The sequence below is a fragment of the Ranitomeya variabilis genome, chromosome 2 (assembly GCF_051348905.1).
Source record: "Ranitomeya variabilis isolate aRanVar5 chromosome 2, aRanVar5.hap1, whole genome shotgun sequence".
Lineage (NCBI taxonomy): Eukaryota > Metazoa > Chordata > Amphibia > Anura > Dendrobatidae > Ranitomeya > Ranitomeya variabilis.
The window spans coordinates 503,624,159-503,643,438 of NC_135233.1; the positions used below are offsets into that span (position 1 = coordinate 503,624,159).

General features: G+C 42.0%; 1 protein-coding gene and 1 long non-coding RNA gene across 5 annotated transcripts in view; one reads left to right on the forward strand and one right to left on the reverse strand.

The window, feature by feature from the left end:
* ANO3 (anoctamin 3) overlaps positions 1–19,280 on the forward strand; it is a 704,489-nt gene that overhangs the window by 436,945 nt on the left and 248,264 nt on the right. For 2 of the 4 annotated variants that reach the window (XM_077288029.1, XM_077288030.1), the window contains exons 6-7: positions 3,842–3,942; positions 11,215–11,259. In XM_077288029.1, coding sequence (XP_077144144.1) covers positions 3,842–3,942; positions 11,215–11,259 — 146 coding nt within the window. The remainder of the gene's footprint in view (positions 1–3,841; positions 3,943–11,214; positions 11,260–19,280) is intronic. The other 2 variants (XM_077288031.1, XM_077288032.1) reach the window with 1 other exon arrangement.
* Positions 11,271–19,280, reverse strand: part of LOC143806954 (uncharacterized) — a 73,596-nt gene continuing 65,586 nt past the window's right edge. Inside the window, exons 4-5 of the long non-coding RNA XR_013221602.1 lie at positions 16,752–16,945; positions 11,271–14,047 (exon numbers count right to left, since the gene is read on the reverse strand). This is a non-coding gene — a long non-coding RNA (uncharacterized LOC143806954). The remainder of the gene's footprint in view (positions 14,048–16,751; positions 16,946–19,280) is intronic.

Sequence of the window (19,280 nt, forward strand, 5' to 3'; positions counted from 1 at the left end):
TGTTGCCTGTAGAAATATTGAGTGTAGTGACTCATTTGTTGACTCCTCTGGTCATAACAGATTTAAAATTGAAAAGTCAATAACCTGTGAGTCTAAGAATGTTGTTTACTATGCCACGTGTCCGTGCTCCCTGATCTATGTTGGCCTTACAACATGCCAACTTAAGGTGCGGGTCAGGGAGCACGTGCGTGGCATTGAGGCGGCCAGCGAACAGGAGGATACAGCCCTCCTGAAAACAATACCTAAGCACTTCAAGATATATCATATGTGTAAGGGACTCCGTGTAAAGGGCATTGACACCATCGACCTGGGTATTCGGGGGGGGTAACATTTCTCAGCGCCTGTCTCAATTGGAGTCTCGATGGATCTGGACACTTGGCACAGTCCATCCACGGGGTCTTAATGAGCACTTTAATTTTTCATCCTTCCTGTGATCTCCTCCTGCTGTACATCTGTGCAGGACACCGCTTCAGTTTGGTTTTTGTTTTTATTTTTATTTTTATTCATTGTTGTTTACTCATTTGTGACTAATTTATATATATATTTATATTTTAGGTCTAGTTGTGTTGTTTCTTCTCCTATTGGTGTCGTGGTACTTTAATGTGGACTTATGGACATTTTTTGGTCTTGGACACCTTGTATCTTCTACTATACCGATGGCCATCTGTATGGAATATGCATGGGCGTTACACATCAATAGCCCTTACTCGGCGTGGAGGACACAAATGGCTGAATAACCTGATTCATCATAGGATAACAAGCTGTTTTTAGCTAATATGTAAATTACTATCAGATTTTGGTTAGGACTTCTTGTGTTCTCTGCGCCATTTATAGATATGGAGTGTATTGCTTGTTTTGTATGGCCTCATTTGTGAAATCCGGATCTGATGTCCCCCTTCTCTCGACACTGAGTCCGCTACATATCGCTCATGTTCGTAACTGTTTGGTATATGTCTGTTTTTTATTTGCTATGTCACTTACTTATATCTTTGTTGCTTCAGCTTGTGATTGCGTTTTTCCCTCTTCCAAAATGGTGCCTCCAACATCAGCATGCCTTCTGCGCATGCGCGGTTCTGTTTCCTGTCGTGCCTTCGGACTGCATCTGCGCTGCTACACGCTCACCACTGAGTGACACAGGGCCCTGTGCCGACGCGGTGCGTGGCGGTGTTAAGCGCATTCGCGGGCGTTTAGCGCGACGGGACTTAGCCGCTTTTATACATATGGCACTTCAGAGGGATACGCTTATTGTTGTGAATTCTATTTTTGGGCTCCCTCTAGTGGTCACAAGCGGTACTGTGTAGTGTTGTCTTTCTGCAGGTTGGCTGCATCAGCTGGTTCGTTATCCTTGGTTGGTTTCCTATTTAGCTCACCTGGAGACTCAGTTCCTTGCCTGCTATCAATGTATTCAGGGCTCTTCAGATTCCTTGTGTCTACCTTGCTCCCAGTCTCTCCAAGACAAGCTAAGTTTTTGTTTGATCATTTTTTGATTATCAGTGTTCTTTATGTTTTTAGTCCAGCTCGCTAAAATGTGATTTCCTTGCTTGCTGGTTGCTCTAGGGGACTGAGTTTCTCCCCCCACACCGTTGGTTGGTGTGGGGGTTCTTGAAATCTCAGAGTGGATATTTTGTAAGGGTTTTTTACTGACCGCATAGATTCCCTTTTCTATTTTCTGCTATCTAGTATTAGTGGGCCTCATTTGCTGAATCTGCTTTCACCCCTGTGTATGTGCCCTCCTCTTACCTCACCGTTATTATCTGTTGGGGGCTTCTATATCTTTGGGGATTATTTCTCTGGAGGCAAGAGAGGTCTTTTCTTTCTCTCTAGGGGTAGTTAGTTCCTCAGGCTGGCTCGAGACGTCTAGGATTTTTAGGCACGTTCACCGGCTACTTCTAGTGTGTTTGGATAGGTTCAGATTTGCGGTCAGTCCACTTTGCCACCTCCCTAGAGCTTGTCCTATGTTTGTTACTTAGCTGGAGTAATTTGTGATCCTCAACCACTAAGGATCATAACAGCTCATAGGTTACCTTAGCAACATTGATTTACTTCCGGTTGCGCTCCAGTCACTTCCGGTTTTAGGCAGATATAAAACGACACACTTGATCTCCCTCACTACTCCCCCTGAGGAAGGTTTAATTACCGAAACGTGCATCGGGGAGGGCGCACGGACCCCGGATACATCTCACCCGCCTGTCCCACTTGAGGTAATGTGCACTTGCTATTACTATTTGTACCCGGGCCTTAGGTCTGGTTATGTGGATGTTGGGGTTAGTACATTAGCACAGCAGCATGGGATATAGCCATCTCAACCCATAGCCCACTATCATTTTTCTATGGGTGTATGTTTTGTTCCTTGCTCTGTGCGCCCTTAGTATGCTCTTTTAGTGGTGTCTCTGCACACCACGCAGTATTGTTCCTCACCTGTTGTCTATATGTAATGTTTTAACAAATATTGTGCAATAATAAAGTTTATACTTTTACACATATTGCTATTTGGATTTCTTGGGTCGTTTTTTGGGTCCTTGTGACCCATAGTTCTCTTTCTACATTTGATAGCGACTAATCCTGACTTATAGTCCTCTTTTCTGTGATGTTTTTTTGGCATAGATAGTCTGATTTTTTTCGGATCATTTGATCGATAATATTCATCATCTGTTATGCCTCTTTTTGTTATGTGTTTGGTTATTTACAAGGACTAAGAACTATTGTTCAAAACATGTCTGTCCATACTACTATTCCCACATGGGGGTTGTGAATTTTTATGATGTGTGAATATTTTTAATGGAAAACTTTTTCTTCAATAAAAATTTCAATGGAATAATTTTTTAAAAAAACGGACCTATCTGAGCTGGATTTCTGCTTGGATGAAACTTAAATATTAGACAAAGATAACACACATAAACACAAAATGCAGTTTTTAAATGAAGGTCTTTATTATAAAGGGAAAAAGAAATCCAAACCTACATGGCTCTGTAGCTAGGTTGTGAAAGGGCATATAATCTGCAGACCTCACCTGAGCAGAACTGTTACCATACTGTCAGCGGAGGTCAGTTCACCACTGGAGTTAATCTCTGCGCAGAGTAGGAATCTAAATAGAACAAATAGGACATCCCTGGAGTAAAGGAGAGGCCCACAGTTGCCACAGGCCCATCTGGCATTTGCCAGAATTGACAGATGGCCAGTCCGGCCCTGCATTACATTATTACAGGATGGGGGACATTATTACATGGGAGAGGAACACATATGTCTTTACAAGATCTAGAATGCTACAATGGTCCATACATCTGACCAACATGCAGGTGGGGGCCCAGGTTTAAGTTTTGCACCAGGGTCTCTAGGACTCGAGCTATGTCGCTGTTGTTCATTGTATGCTGCTGGCTGCTAGGATACATGTTGCCTCAAAATGGAAGAGTGCAGACCTTCAACTTTCTCATGTTACAGCACAATTGGAATAAATTATACTATACTAAGTATTAACTGCTATTAAAGAAGTCTGCTGAAACTATTGTCTGATTCAGTAGAAAATATTGTCTCATCCGTTTTAAAATCTTGATTCTTGAATATCACTAAAAATTCTTCGGATTGATGTTTTGTTGTAGTGCACGTTTTCTATTATGGAGTGTTATTTGTAATCTATAAAACAATGAAGACCTTGTAGGGATCCGCAGTGGAAAATTCTCTAATTTGTCAAATGGCAGAAAAGGGGGAAAAAAATAGTAGTATTTGAAATCCTGTACTGTGACTGCGATTATTTGTATTTATTTTTTTCTGAATTTGTTTTGGATCTATTACAATGTAAATCCATTAAATTCCAATAACATTTTCATTTTTCTCCTTATTATAGAATTCCATAACCAACAACGACATTATGTTTGTAAAAGTTCACTGCCCGTGGGATACATTATGCAAATACGCTGAGCGGATGAACATCAGGATGCCCTTTAGGTATTTTCGTTTGGGGTCTTTTCTTTAAGTCGTACCTTTCATGTGTTGAGTGTGGGAATTACAGTATTTGCCTCTCTGCAAAAATATGTGTTGGTTTCTTTTGGAAAATTGTGTTGTTATACAACGGAACAGATCACAATGTGTTCATGAAATATTAGTCTTTGGTTGATTACGGTCTTTTCACAGTGATTCTTTATTTGTATACTTGATACATTAGAATGGGGCCATTCTAAAAATTATGCTATAGAATTTCTTTATTAGCAAACCCCAAAAGTCATGATATTAGCCAAATCAATAAAATAATACCCTTACACAATTCCGACAATAACCCTACAGGACTGACACCATCATTGTGCAGGCTGCATCTCAACAAAGGCAAAATGTATAAAAAGATTATTCACAGCAGCATAACTGAGTCTTTTGAAACTTTTGGAACTAAATCCAAAATTTGCAACAGCATTCCCCTCCAAATATCACAGTGCATTTAAGGTATGCAAATAGCCTCTTCAGAAGGAAGTGAGCTTCATTTCTGGCACTGTCTATTTGATGTAACAGTCTTAATAGACAATATCAACCGTTTAACGTGCTTTACCACATGACTTAGGATATGAAACCTAACCAGAAACTCCATTCGTAGACATGTGTTTTAGGGTGCAGCCCCTCCTCAGTACAGATCACAAGATCAAGTTTGGATGGGTGAGAAGCCTCTGACAGGGTGTCTATGGGGGGAATGATTCTCCTTGCAGAGAGTGCTAAACCAGCGTCAGGAGACTTATAGGCCACGCAATGCTCCTCTGGGAATTTAAATATGCAAATAGCCTCATCATAAATCGCAGGCTCGGACAGAATTTCTTTCACATGGATTTTGCTACGTATTCCGGACCAAAATCCATTTGAAATTATCCATAAGCAACCTCTCCTTGAATTCAACTGGAAATCCACAATGGCCTGGATTGTCCCCATGCAGATTTGAAATCAGCATTGACCAAAATATAAAATTACGTTACAGGAGATTTTGGGTGAACATTATGGTGGGCAGTCACGGGCAGAAGTGAGTGAGTATCTGCATCATATCACTGTGAATTGGTGGGAAGGAGTCGGATTTCTGCCACAATTTATATTGGAAATTGGTGTCACAAAAAAAACAACTGTTAGGCCGGCCTCACACTTGGCGTAAGACAATACGCCACGTATTATACGTCCGTACTACGGCCGTAATACGGAGAAATGTTCCCAAAATATTGTTCCGTAGTCAGGGTGTGTCAGTGTATTTTGCGCATGGCATCCTCCGTATGTAATCCGTATGGCATCCATACTGCGAGATTTTCGCGCAGGCTTGCAAAACCGACATCTAATGGATTTATGTGCTCAAATGTTCGGGAAAACATATATACAGTATATATATATATATATATATGTCATTGAAACACATATATATATATTCTGTATTTAGATTTCATTCAGTGCGATATCTGTGAACAGCCGGTAATTCAATTGCCGGCTTTTCATTTCTCCTGCACAAACCCGACAGGATATGAGACATGGTTTACATACAGTAAACCATCTCATATCCTCTTTTTTTTGCATATTCCACACTACTAATGTTAGTAGTGTGTATGTGCAAAATTTCAGCGCTGTAGCTGCTGAAATAAAGGGTTAAATGGCGGAAAAAATTGGCGTGGGCTCCCGCGCAATTTTCTCCGCCAGAATGGTAAAGCCAGTGACTGAGGGCAGATATTAATAGCCAGGAGAGGGTCCATGGTTATTGGCCCCCCCTGGCTACAAACATCTGCCCCCAGCCACCCCAGAAAAGGCACATCTGGAAGATGCGCCTATTCTGGCACTTGGCCACTCTCTTCCCACTCCCTGTAGCGGTGGGCTATGGGGTAATGAAGGGTTAATGCCACCTTGCTATTGGAAGGTGACATTAAGCCAGATTAATAATGGAGAGGCGTCAGTTATGACACCTATCCATTATTAATCCAATTGTTGGAAAGGGTTAAAAAACACACACACACATGATTTAAAAGTAGTTTAATGAAATAAACACAGCGGTTGTTGTAATAATTTATTGTTCTCTCAATCCATCAGGAACACCCTCGCTTGGAAAAATAATGAACGCACAAGATACATACCTTCTGGTGAACCGTCTCGTCCCACGAAGTAATCCATCTGAAGGGGTTAACTAATATTACAGGCAGGAGCTGCGATAAACCACTCGCTCGTACCTGTAATCCCCGGGTGCTGAAAGGAAAGCAGGATCTGTACTTACATTGAGTCGCGGTGAGGCGCCCTCTGGTGGATGTTCTCATGAACTGCAGCCTGGGAACTTTTTCCCACGCTCCAGGTCATATGAGGACATCCACCAGGGGGCGCATCACCGCGACTGAAGGAAATGTAGGTCAATGACCTACATTTCATTCATTCGCCGGGGATTACAGGCACGGAGCACAGCTGCATTAGCAGGGCTCCTGCCTGTAATATTAGTTAACCCCTTCAGATGGATTACTTCGTGGGACGAGACGGTTCACCAGAAGGTATGTATCTTGTGCGTTTATTATTTTTCCAAGCGAGGGTGTTCCTGATGGATTGAGAGAACAATAAATTATTACAACAACCGCTGTGTTTATTTCATTAAACTACTTTTAAATCATGTGTGTGTGTGTTTTTTAACCCTTTCCAACAATTGGATTAATAATGGATAGGTGTCATAATTGACGCTTCTCCATTATTAATCTGGCTTAATGTCACCTTCCAATAGCAAGGTGGCATTAACCCTTCATTACCCCATATCCCACCGCTACAGGGAGTGGGAAGAGAGTGGCCAAGTGCCAGAATAGGCGCATCTTCCAGATGTGCCTTTTCTGGGGTGGCTGGGGGCAGATGTTTGTAGCCACGGGGGGGGCCAATAACCATGGACCCTCTCCTGGCTATTAATATCTGCCCTCAGTCACTGGCTTTACCATTCTGGCGGAGAAAATTGCGCGGGAGCCCACGCCAATTTTTTCCACCATTTAACCCTTTATTTCAGCAGCTACAGCGCTGAAATTTTGCACATACACACTACTAACATTAGTAGTGTGGAATATGCAAAAAAAAAGGGGATATGAGATGGTTTACTGTATGTAAACCATGTCTCATATCCTGTCGGGTTTGTGCAGGAGAAATGAAAAGCCGGCAATTGAATTACCGACTTTTCACTAACAGCGCTGCGTATTTCTCGCAAGTCACACTGCTGGTCTGTGTGGAATCCGTATTTTTCTCGCCCCCATAGACTTTCATTAGCGATTTTTTTGCGCAATACGCTGACAAACGCAGCATGCTGCGATTTTGTACGGCCGTAGAAAGCCGTATAATACTGAACCGTAATATACGGCTAATAGGAGCAGCCCCATTGAGAATAATTGTGCCGTTTATTTTGCGAGTTTTACGGACGTAATTTCTGCGCTCTTACGTCCGTAAAACTCGCTAGTGTGAGGCCGGCCTTAAGCTGATTTATTAAAATGTTCAAACTTTTAGGCTATGTTCACACGATCCTTTTTTGATCTTTTTTTTTTCAGGTCCTTTTTCCATGCAGGGTACAGTCCAATGTTACTCTATGGAAAACAAAAACCGCTGTGCCCACTATCCTTTTTTTCTCAGGCAAATCCGTGAGGATTTGCCTGCAGAAAAAAAGAAGTACCATGTCACTTCTTTCTGCGGATTCAGCTCCTGTTTTCAACAGGCACCAATAGGAAAGTGCTGTTGAAAACCCGCAGAGGAATCTGCAGAAGAAACTGCAGGAAAATCAGCAGTGCAGTTTTGCACTGCGGGTTTTCCAAATCAGGACCTGAAAAAAAAAGGATCAAAAAAAGGATCAAAAAAAGGATCGTGTGAACATGGCCTTAGACACTCTTAAAATAAGACATTTATGAAAGTGAATCATAATAAATGTGCTTCTTTTTCAGACTGTCTACTCTAGTTTTACCACACCTATTAGGTGGATTACTTCAATTTACAATACATTTTGGCACAATTTAAGTCTTGTCCTTTTTCTATCAAACCACACCTCTGCCTAGTAGACCATATCCGATCATCAAGGATGTCAGAAAGCTTGCCAACAGCACAAATACATCTGATGCAAGGCAAAGAAGGATATGTGCACACAGCATCTTTTCAACTTGGGCAAACCCACCAAGTTTTCCAATCTTGAGGCTCTTCAGGAAAACCCCAGCAATGTTTCTATTAAAGTGTCTCTTTTGGCTTCTTTCTGCTCTCAATGTTTTTTTTTTTAATTTTACTTGTATCATATAAATTAGCGAGCAGCTTTCGTCTTGGAAGCCGCCTGAAGAATTGTTATCAGCTTTGTTGCTTTGGAAACCTGAAGCTTTTAAAAGAAGCTCAAAAACACTGAACATATGCGCAGCGAGTTGTTTTGACATTTTTGTGCATATGTTCATTGTTTTTATTGCTTCTTTAGCAATTTTTCAGGAGGGTTATGGGGCTGACCCACCTGAAAAAGATGTAGTGTGCACATACTCTAAGGCTATGTGCACATGGGGTCTTTTTTTCTGAGTTTTCAGAGCAAAAATTCAAAGTTTTTCTAAGAGTTTTGAGACTCGGAGAAGGATTTGGAGTGTCTCTACTCTAAAAATTCCCCCAAATAAGGTCTGTGTGCACATAGCTTTAGACAGTTTTTTGGTAGAAACTGAGGCAGTATTCTGGAGTCTTTAGCTTAGTAAATTAGCCCCTCACTGGTAATCTAGTCTGATAGTATCAGGTAACTCATATAGCAGAGGGACTTTTTGGATCATCTAAAGGTACCTTCAAACGAAGCGACGCTGCAGCGACAGCGACAACGATGCCGATCGCTGCAGCGTCGCTGTTTGGTCGCTGGAGAGCTGTCACACAGACAGCTCTCCAGCGACCAACGATGCCGAGGTCCCCGGGTAACCAGGGTAAACATTGGGTTGCTAAGCGCAGGGCCGCGCTTAGTAACCCGATGTATACCCTGGTTACCAGCGTAAAAGTAAAAATAACAAACAGTACATGCTCACCTGCGCGTCCCCCGGTGTCCGCTTCCTGTACTGACTGAGCGCCGGCCCTAACAGCAGAGCGGTGACGTCACCGCTGTGCTTTTACTTTCACTTTAGGGCCGGCGCTCAGTCAGAGCAGGAAGCGGACGGCAGGGGACGCGCAGGTGAGTATGTACTGTTTGTTTTTTTTACTTTTACGCTGGTAGCCAGGGTAAACATCGGGTTACTAAGCGCGGCCCTGCGCTTAGTAACCCGATATTTACCCTGGTTACCAGCGTAAAACATCGCTGGTATCGTTGCTTTTGGTGTCAAACCTGACGATACACGCCGGTCTGACGACCAAATAAAGTTCTGAACTTTATTCAACGACCAGCGATATCACAGCAGGATCCAGATCGCTGCTGCGTGTCAAACACAACGATATCGCTAGCCAGGACGCTGCAACGTCACGGATCGTTGTCGTTCTCGTTGTAAAGTCGTTTCGTGTGAAGGTACCTTAAGTGTCCAGGGCTAAGGATTGACCGCAACTACTTTAGCGAAGTCTCTGCTCAAAAGCAATAGACAATTATTAGTAAACCTTCTCCTGCATTTAGGAACAAATTCCTAAAAACAGTAAAATGTAGAATGCACCAAAATTTAACCCACTATATTGAAGTGGACAACTTTTAATAGCATCTATCCACCATGTGTTACTAGAAGGACACTACAAGAAGTAGCTCAATAGTATCTGCAGGTTAATAGCGTTTTTCCTGGTGACAGGTTCCCTTTACCAGTAGGTTTGTGGTAGATATGTTTTTGGTCCTGTGAGCACAAGGGTCACACGTTGCCATTATTGCTGCAGCATTACTTTCACTTTTTAGCATGCTTATGACAATTTTAAAGAATAGCTTGGACACTTCCTGCATTACAAAATGCCATGCCATTTGGAAGAAGATTTATTATAGTGATCAGGGTACAGTAACTGTTGAGCACTTCCATCCGATAGCGTACCTAAGAGCGCTGTAATTGCATTCACAGTGCTTGGAAAGTTACATACACATATAGTTACCTTCATCTAGGAAAAAATCGAACAGGCGTGATGCACATTCGCCCCCTTCTGGTTGAAACGAACATGACACTTTTATTAAGCTGCTGGGAATCTACCTGAGCTGTCCAGCTGGACAAAGCAGACAGGACAGGCATAGGGGCAGCTTCTGAGACGTGATGCAAAATGTATTTTAACAAGGTATTGCATTCATTTCAGTTTTCTTTTCATGCCATAAGATTACTTTCGGCCTAAAGTTCCTGTATTAGAATGTGGTTAGGTGTTCTATAAAGTGAAGCTCAATCTCATGCTCAACCTCAGGTGGCTGTACAGCATGCAATTCTATGCAATTTCTAAAATTGTAAAGCAAGAATGGAACTCTTGACTATGCACTTATGGCGTATGACTGTCTTGGCTTGGAATACCCTGTAATTTTCAGTACTCTCTCCATGGCAGGTTATCGGACACAGCTTAAGGCCAGGTTCACACTACCTTTGATCCACATCTAAAACCTTGGATAGCAGGTTTAGTGTGTATGCACTGACGGGGCCATTGATTGTAATGATGCCGGTGGAGTTACTGTGTGCTCTCTTGGCACCATTTTTGGCCATGTACGTCTATTTGAGGTGGGCTGCAAGCAGCCTTCATTAAATATGCAGATATGGCTGAAAATGATGTCCAACCAAGCAAAATGTCTTAGTGTGCATCTTTACAGTCAATGGCCCCATCAGTACAAACACCTGAATCCTGTTTTCCAAGGCTACAGACTTAATACCCAATGGAGCCACTGACATGTAGATCGAACGCAGTGTAAAACCGGATTACAGAATGAGATGTGTGAAGATGGAGAACTTGACTATAGGTGGCCATAAACTTGAGATAGTATCTGGCATTGAGGGAGAGAATAGAGACCCTCATGCACATTACATACTGATATAAGACCACTAAAATTGGTGGTTTTGACCATCTTTACTTATTGTGTTAGCCACCATTAATCGAAAAATCTTGCTATCAGGGTATTGACCGGTATGGTGGCACTAGCACAGTTCGAGTAGAGGAAGGTCATGGATTCTTCACATATAGTCTACATATTCATATGGTTAATATAAGAAAGCATTCAAGGACCTGGTGACTGGTATTCCATACCTTACTAGTTCTGACTTATAAAGTGCAGGATGTAATAGGAAACCATATAATTTGATCTGATCACTTGACTCTTAACTATTCTTACAGGAAAAAATGTTATTACACTGACTGGAGGAGCAAAACCATGGGCAGGTTAGTGGGTGATGCAGTTTTTTATTTTGCCAAATACCCATCCTGCACAACCAATCAAACCCCTTAAAGCAGTTGTAAATGTATACTAGATATGGATACAGTTTACTGAATAGATCACTATGCAATATGCAAACAGTGATACAGATGTAGCATTCCCTAACATGACACATACTATGATGCAGCAAATATTTTGATGCAGAAAACTGTATCTTGTCATGTCCAATAGCTTGTGCTGTAGGTTTAGTTACAGTTTTCTGCTGCAATACATCTTTCCGCGTCATGGTATAGTTTATGTGTTGGGTAAAGAAAGCTACATCTGCACTGTATCATGGATTTTACAATGGCGACGGCCATTCAAGTGTCCAAGAATTCTTTAGACATTTTGTCTTCTTCCATTATACCCAGATAATTTCCAACACGTTTCTGAGAATTCTTAGCTGGAAAATCTGCTGTACCGATGAACCAACAAATCCGAGGTCCCTCTGCAACAAGTCATATTGAGTTTTATTTCTTTTATTAGGCTTTATTTGTAGGACGTTATAGAGTCTGTGCCACTTCTGCACATTTGCCACTCCTTATTTTGCTGACTCCTTTTATGAGATTCCTTCTTATCCAAAAATAAGCAATGCAGATAGGTTCTGGGTTCTCTTCTGTGTCCAAGGCAACGTCGGGTTTGCAGGAAAAAATGCCAATCATGCAGTGCTTTGATTTCCAGTAAAATGATGGACACCATGACAAAATACCAACAGGTCTTAAAACTCTTTGTGGTCTTTCATGTGCTGTTAGCGTCTGTCATGTGATGAATCCGTCTGTTTTTCATTTTTGGTTTTCTGCTCATTTAAAAAAAACTATGAGCCTTAAAGCAGATGTGAACCTATCATAAGAAGGCCTCCCAACTCATCCATACCTCTGCTGTGGATGTGCCTTTAGGCTGCTGTTCAGAATTATATTGACCATCTAATAAGGCAAAAGTGAACCCAACCAATACTTATAGTTGTCACTTAACGATGGCAACTAAGGTCCACATGTCTTATCAGCATAGCTGGAACCACCATCTGGGAGCCTAACTTAGAAAGCAAAAATAGAGAGATTGAATCTGTGTGAACTCTACCTGGGCAGTCAACGTATTATATGTATGGACATTCATGTGAATGGTTGAAACATAATTGTGTGTATAGGCAGAGATCTGTCAATCCAGGGCAGCAGGCTGGAAGAAGTGGCCGAGGGCCAGAATGTCGGATTAGTCTCCAACAGTTTTTGAAGTAAGTTTTCTCTGAAACTCGGCAAACATACCAGGCTGAGAACATACAGCCGGTGCCGGATATCTGCTGCCTATGGAACCATGTATCAGCTCTCGGGTTCACTTTAAGAGCTGCATAATTTATCAATATAAAATTATTTAATTTTAGATCTACGCTGAGCAGAATGATATATAGATTTGTTGGAAAAGATTCATTATTATTTTATCCACTGGAATCCCTGGTGTCTAGATCTATGAATCCAGTGGGCGGTTCTACTAGTGACTGACAGTGATGTCTGCCTGTACAGTAATACCAGTGACACTGCCAATCACAGAGTAGGGCCACCCACTGGACTCATACACATACAAACACCAGGGATTTCAATGTATAAAATGTAAGGCTTTACTGAAACTTTTTGTCACAAAAATCTATATCGGTTTGATCATTCTCATCCTGCTTTATAATATCCAGCCTGCACATCAGATATCATTTTTAACAGGTTCCCTTTAAGAATTAAGCCTTCCTGATTTTTGCCTCTAGTATTATATGTAATTGGCTCGCTTGAGCAAAATTATTCCTTGGGAAAAGTTTATCACTAAGGAGGAAAACATGGATCGCTTCTGTTGAATTCATTTAGCTGTCTGCATTGTTATACAGTAGAAGGTGTAAATTACAGCCATTCCCCAACAGAATTGATATCTCAAGTAAATTGCTTCAATTCCATTGCTCAATAAACACGGGCATAAAGAAATACGATGTTATTATAAAGTCCGTTATGTTACAGAGTCTAACAAAGACGTCACTTCTATAAAACACACAGAGGACATCGGTTAACAGACCGCACCTCGAGTGTCCCTGGCCTTCCTAATAAAATTCAGCACAATTAGTACACACTGTTCTGGAGCACCAAGGCGTTCAATCGAAATCCAGCTGCTACAACTGTCTCGTTCCGCTACCTGCTGCGCCCTGCTTTCCTAAGTTTTATTTAGAGACTGTGGATTTTTACAGTGACAATTACAATTATTTAAACCTCTGTTGCAAATTAGGTTTATGCACAAAATTTACAAGCCTTCTGCTGTTTGCAATACAGGACAATATAAATCGCTCAACACAACTAATATGACAAGTGTTTTCGCCAAATTCAACGCAAAATGCCACAATGCAGTCTCAGAATTATTCAACCCCTTCATGATAAGCTTATTTAGTGCATAGCAGAGCATCTCTGGCTGTTGTGACCTGCTGTAAACATTAAATGCATCTCTGGCTGTTGTGACCTGCTGTAAACATTAAATGTTAGACCATTATGCATTGACAATGGCATCCGGTAGGGTGATACTGTTGTCAAGAAAGTGGTCTAAAAGGTTAAGAAAAAAAAAAACTAAAAAAAAATAGCAGTCATTTAAAGTTCCGAGAGATACAGTCGGAAGCAGAGTTTGCAAGTGCAGAGTTAAGCAGCATACTGTACATGTGGTGAGCTATTGGAAAGAGCTTGTAAGCAATGCACATGTTCAATTGTTGCTTCAAGACTGTAACTTACGCAATGAGACCTAAACAAGAAAATAAAATATTGCTTCGTTAATGAGGCTGGAAAGAAAATTGCATGGTTGATTGCTTTTAACTGAACTTTGCAATTTTACCCCTAAAAAACAGAGAATAACCCTAAAGCCAATCTGTCATTAGCTTTTTGTTACCTAATCTGAGAGCAGCGTAATGTAGAGGCAGATACCCTGATTCCAGTGATGTGTCACTTACTGGGCGGCTTGCTGTACTTTTGGTAAAATCACTGTTTTATCAGCAGGAGATTATCTCTAGAGGACTAGTTAACCTGCTGCCAGGTAGTCCTCCATATTCATAAACACTGGATGGCAGCTTTTTACCTATTTGTAACACGTCACAGGGTGATAGTCATGAGTGAGTGATGGACAGTCAGCAACCCGGGCAGCTACAGAAATAGGGGGGCCTTTGAGTGCTTAATATGTGTGGGGGGCACAGTGTTGAGGTGAAGGCGACCTCTATACTCGTTTCTGATTCTCTTACCACGGCGCCAATTCTTTTGGTCTTCAGAATGAAAAAGAGACACCAGTTTGTAAAATGCAAAGTCCTCGATACTTCCAGAAACACTCAAATACAGGGAATAGCATGTGACACACTTTCCTTGGTCATCATTCACATGCAACAGCACTTTTTCAGTGATTATGGACACAGACACAGTTCTTTTCATACAGATTAATGAGAGTGGCTCAGCCCTAAGGATAACTCTGTTTCCTTGAAACCTCAATGTAACGGAGCTCATGGTCAAGGATACTGTTCCCGCCACCTGGCAATCTAGGTGAACTGTTCTGTAGGTTGACCCCGTTGTTTCTAATCCCTGGTATTTGCCACATACACCTGACTTATTCTCCCTATTGCTAACATCATACCTGCTGCTTTCTTCTTCTTTTGTTAACTAACTACTGGATTCCTCACTATCCAGAGATCCCCCAAAACTCCTACCCCTTAAGGGCCGGCCCTACAGTTAACCCTGTGTTCAATCTAACAGGGACTATGCCATGATGGAAAACTATAAAACATCACTGCCATCTAATGGCCATACAATCAAGCTACAAAATATTGTATTATAATACAGTAAAACACAGTGGTCTTAGAGGGGTACAGGAACCTTCGATCACCACCTAACATATACACAGTGTATGGAATGCCCGCCAGGGCCGTGGGGTACTCAGTACTGGGTCCGATGCTTAAAGGGACATGTCACGGTGGCGGTGACCCGGTCCGTGGCCCTGGATGCCCATGTTAAAGGGAAAGTCTTTAAAGGGATTTGTAAATTATTAAAAGTTTGTGACGCCACCTGTGTTATTCGGTCAGGGATGACCAACGCTGCTTAAAGGGGTCCGCTGGGGTGATGTTATGGCAGCTGGGATGGTATGGCTTCTCACAGGTGAAGCTGGGTCCCCAAAGGCTCCCGGTGTAGTAGGGACAGGTGGTAAGTGGAGTAGAAAGAAACAGAGGACACAGGGTTGCAGTCTCTTTACCTCTTTACTGAAGGGTTCAGGCAGCCACAGTCCCAGGTACCGGATCACAGGTACTGGTTTGGTCCGGCCGGCTTGGAAGCAATTCAGAATCCCCCTAACCAGGTGAAGTTGGAAGCCTTCCTTCTAGCGCTGTGTTGTTGTAGTCCCTTGCTGCCTTAGGCCTCACACAAGGTTTTCTCTCTGTGTCCCCCTTTAGGTAGGACACTAACCGTACGACAGGTAGCTCGAGCCTTTTTACAGTAGCCTTTGCTACTGTGTCCTCATGTGTTAATAGTGGACCGGTAACTTGCAATCAGCTGTCTGCCGGTTTCTGCCATGGGGCATGAAGTTACCCCCACAACCTCGGTTTTCCGGCTACCAGTATCTGCGCTCAGTGTGGAGGAAGTTCAGTCACAACTTCTCTCTCTAGCTCTTCACTTCGCCTTTGCTCCTTCCTCCTTTCAGTCTCTTTACAAGTTGCTCTGCTCTCTTTTTCCTTTCCAGGAGCTGCAGAATCACTCATCTGCATGGCCCCAGCTTTCCTTCCTCACTCTTCGTTCTCCTCTCACCAACTGCCTAACTCTCCTCAACTGCCTAGCAACTGCCTATCAACTGACTCCTTTTCCCGACCAGAGAGAGCAGCTCCCCTGAAGTCGGATGTAGAGCTCCCCCTTCTGGCCTGAAGTCAGAACGGTGTTGTATGTGCTGAATACCTGTTAAAGGGATCCTTCCTCGCTTCCAAGCAAGACATCACTCTCCCTGTGAGGAAAGCAATGCCACTGTAACAACCGGTTACCTGGGGTGTTACACTTACATAGAATGCTGCCAATCAGTGACGTGGGTGGGGTTTTACTGAGTTCAGCTTTCAGAGAACTGGTAGATCTGCAGCAGATAAAACAGTGATTTTATCAAAAATAGAGCAAGCATCCAAGTAAATATGTAGCTGGAATCAGGGTCTCTGCTCCTAGATCATTAGCTAAATCCAAATGATTGATTTACTTTTTATTCTAAATGCATTGAGCTCCCACTAGTGGTGACTGCAAGCAATCACATTTTGTGCAATTATCTGGCTTTGTATAAGCAAGTAGGGGATTTGGGGATTTGCATAAAAAAATAGAGCTCCGACTTTACAAAATCAAATTATATGGAATGTCTGGAAGAGAATTAATATTTTAGTTACGCAGTTATTGCAGCAGATCCTCGGCATTGTTTATTCATTGGTACAGTGGAATTTCATTACCTCTTAATTACTCCAGCTCTTTCCTTCTCTTCTGCTTCATTCAATGCGATGCAGAACAAACAATTAAAGTTCCATCGTTAAATGTAATTTCTATGTAGAAAATCTCTTAGGGAAGCGTAGGCCCAATGTATGAATTCACAACTGCTTGTAGCATTTACCCAGTTCTGCTTGTGCCTGCTTTACCTCAGCAAATCCTAGAATGCAAAATCCGGCTTGTAAATTGCATTAACCTGACTATCTGGATCATGGAAACCATACATTAAAGCATTGTTTAACTCATAACCCGCTTGTTGGACTTTTTCTTCCTTAATTTTTAACAAGATTTTCTTTCCAGGGGTTCAGTAAACATTGGGGATTGTTGTTTTTGTTCCATGAAATAATAATAACCCGCTCAGTTCAGTTTGCAGTTGTAGCATGTAAAGGTAAATGTAACCTAATTGCAGCCAACATTATTCTCCCCTTGAAATATCATATATACTGCACAAGCGGAGCATATCAGTGTAAATGGATGTATACCGTTAGCGTTAGGCTCTTTTCATCTTAAACTGATAACAAAAAATAACGTGCACTGTTTTAAAAGGGTACAATACCTTCTGAAAATAAATATGTCAATTTCTATATACATTTAATAGGTACTACATTTTCCAATATACTTTTTATTTCTATTTCTCAAGGTTTTCATGATTTGTACTTGCTGCTATTCACTAAGAACCTGCATCGTTTATCTTTATGGCTTACACTGTCCATAGTGAAGGACACTTAGTTACTATGCACCTATCAGAGATACGTCTTGCAATGAGCTGTGTAGCTGTGCATCCATCACAGGACCAGGATATATCATTGTCCACCGGAAGTAAATATGCTGCGAATTACATCCACATCATACAACCAGCAGTGAAAATTGACCAGCACTCAGGCTTTAAAATCAACAACTTGTCAATGTCTGCTGTGCATATTCACTGTGGATTTCACCCTTTGCAATTCGAAGGGTCGAGGTTCCGATGTACAGTATATATATATATATATATATATATATATATATATATATATTTCTAAAATGTATTTACAAAAATGAATTAAAATTAATATGCTATAATACGTAATGCATGTCAGGTCCAGAAGTGTGGAGTGGGCTCAGGAGCTGAGCCTGTACCATGCTGGCTGCGTTAGGACGGGTTCACATTAGCGTTTCGGTGCGCAGCATATGATCCGCATACATCCGCATGCGTCATGCATACATATTTTTAACATAATGTACGCAAGGACATGCTTTGGCATGCGTTCGCATGCAGATGCGTCATTTCGCAACATGTTGAATTTTTTGAGGTGTTAAATATCGCATGCGGTTGTTTGTGGATGATTGCGTAGAAAAAAAAGGATTACTGTCTATGGCAGTGTTTCTCAACTCCGGTCCTCAAGACCCCACAAGTCATGTTTTCAGGATTTCCTTAGTATTGCTTAGGCGATGGAGTTAATGCTTGAGCAGGTGATGAAATTATCACCGGTGCAATGCTAAGGAAATCCTGAAAACATGTCCTGTTGTGGGGTCTTGAGGACAGGAGTTGGGGAAACACTGGTCTATGGGAACACATTGATACGCAAGGACATGTGTATGCATGTGTTCGATACGCATGCTTACTTTAGACTGCCCATGTCCAGAAAATGATGTCCCCGCCCCCACCATGCGCATAAAAAATGCAAACAGATGCATATGCAGCGTTTTTGTTTGTGTCATGCCCAAGATGATGCGCAGGCGTAGGCATGCTTTTTCATGCGTTTTGCCATTCGTTTGCGCATGCAGATGATATGCTGAGCACAGAAACGCTAATGTGAACCTAGCCTTACACAGCAGACATGTGCCTTTAACAGCAGTGATTGGAGCTCACCGCTGATCACTGCTGTTAACCCTTTAAATGTTGCTGTAAATTTCTGACAGCCATATCTAACGGAAACCTGCCATCTCAGACACTGCTATTTACCTGCAGATATGAGGTTTTTCTGCAGATTATTACTATTACAATGCTGTTTGGCCACCTTACTAAAAAGTGAGAAAATGAAATTATTTCCTACCGGGAACTGTCGGCTTTCAGTCATAGAGGTGTGTTTGTACCGTAGATGTTACAGTCACTGCTCGCTATACTGAGAGTGATGGCGAGAAGCACGTCCCGGCACTTTGATTGACAGCTGTCTCTGCAACATATCTGTGCATAGTGTGTTGTCAATCAAAGTTCTGGGGCGTGCTCACAGCCATCCCTCACAATATAGTGAGCAGTGACCGTAACATCTCCGCACACGCTTCCATGACTGAAAGCCGGCAGCTCCAGGTAGAAAATAAGTTCATTAACTTAGTAAGGTGACTGGGCAGCATCATAACCCTATTTACCTGCCGATTAACTCTTTATCTGTACCCATTGCCCCCTGGGTATCAATGGATGATCCTACTGAATGCCCACGTGCCTGCTATGTTGGTACTTCTTCGAAGCCTAAGCAATGGCTTCACAAACCAATTTATTTTCTTTACTAATTTCA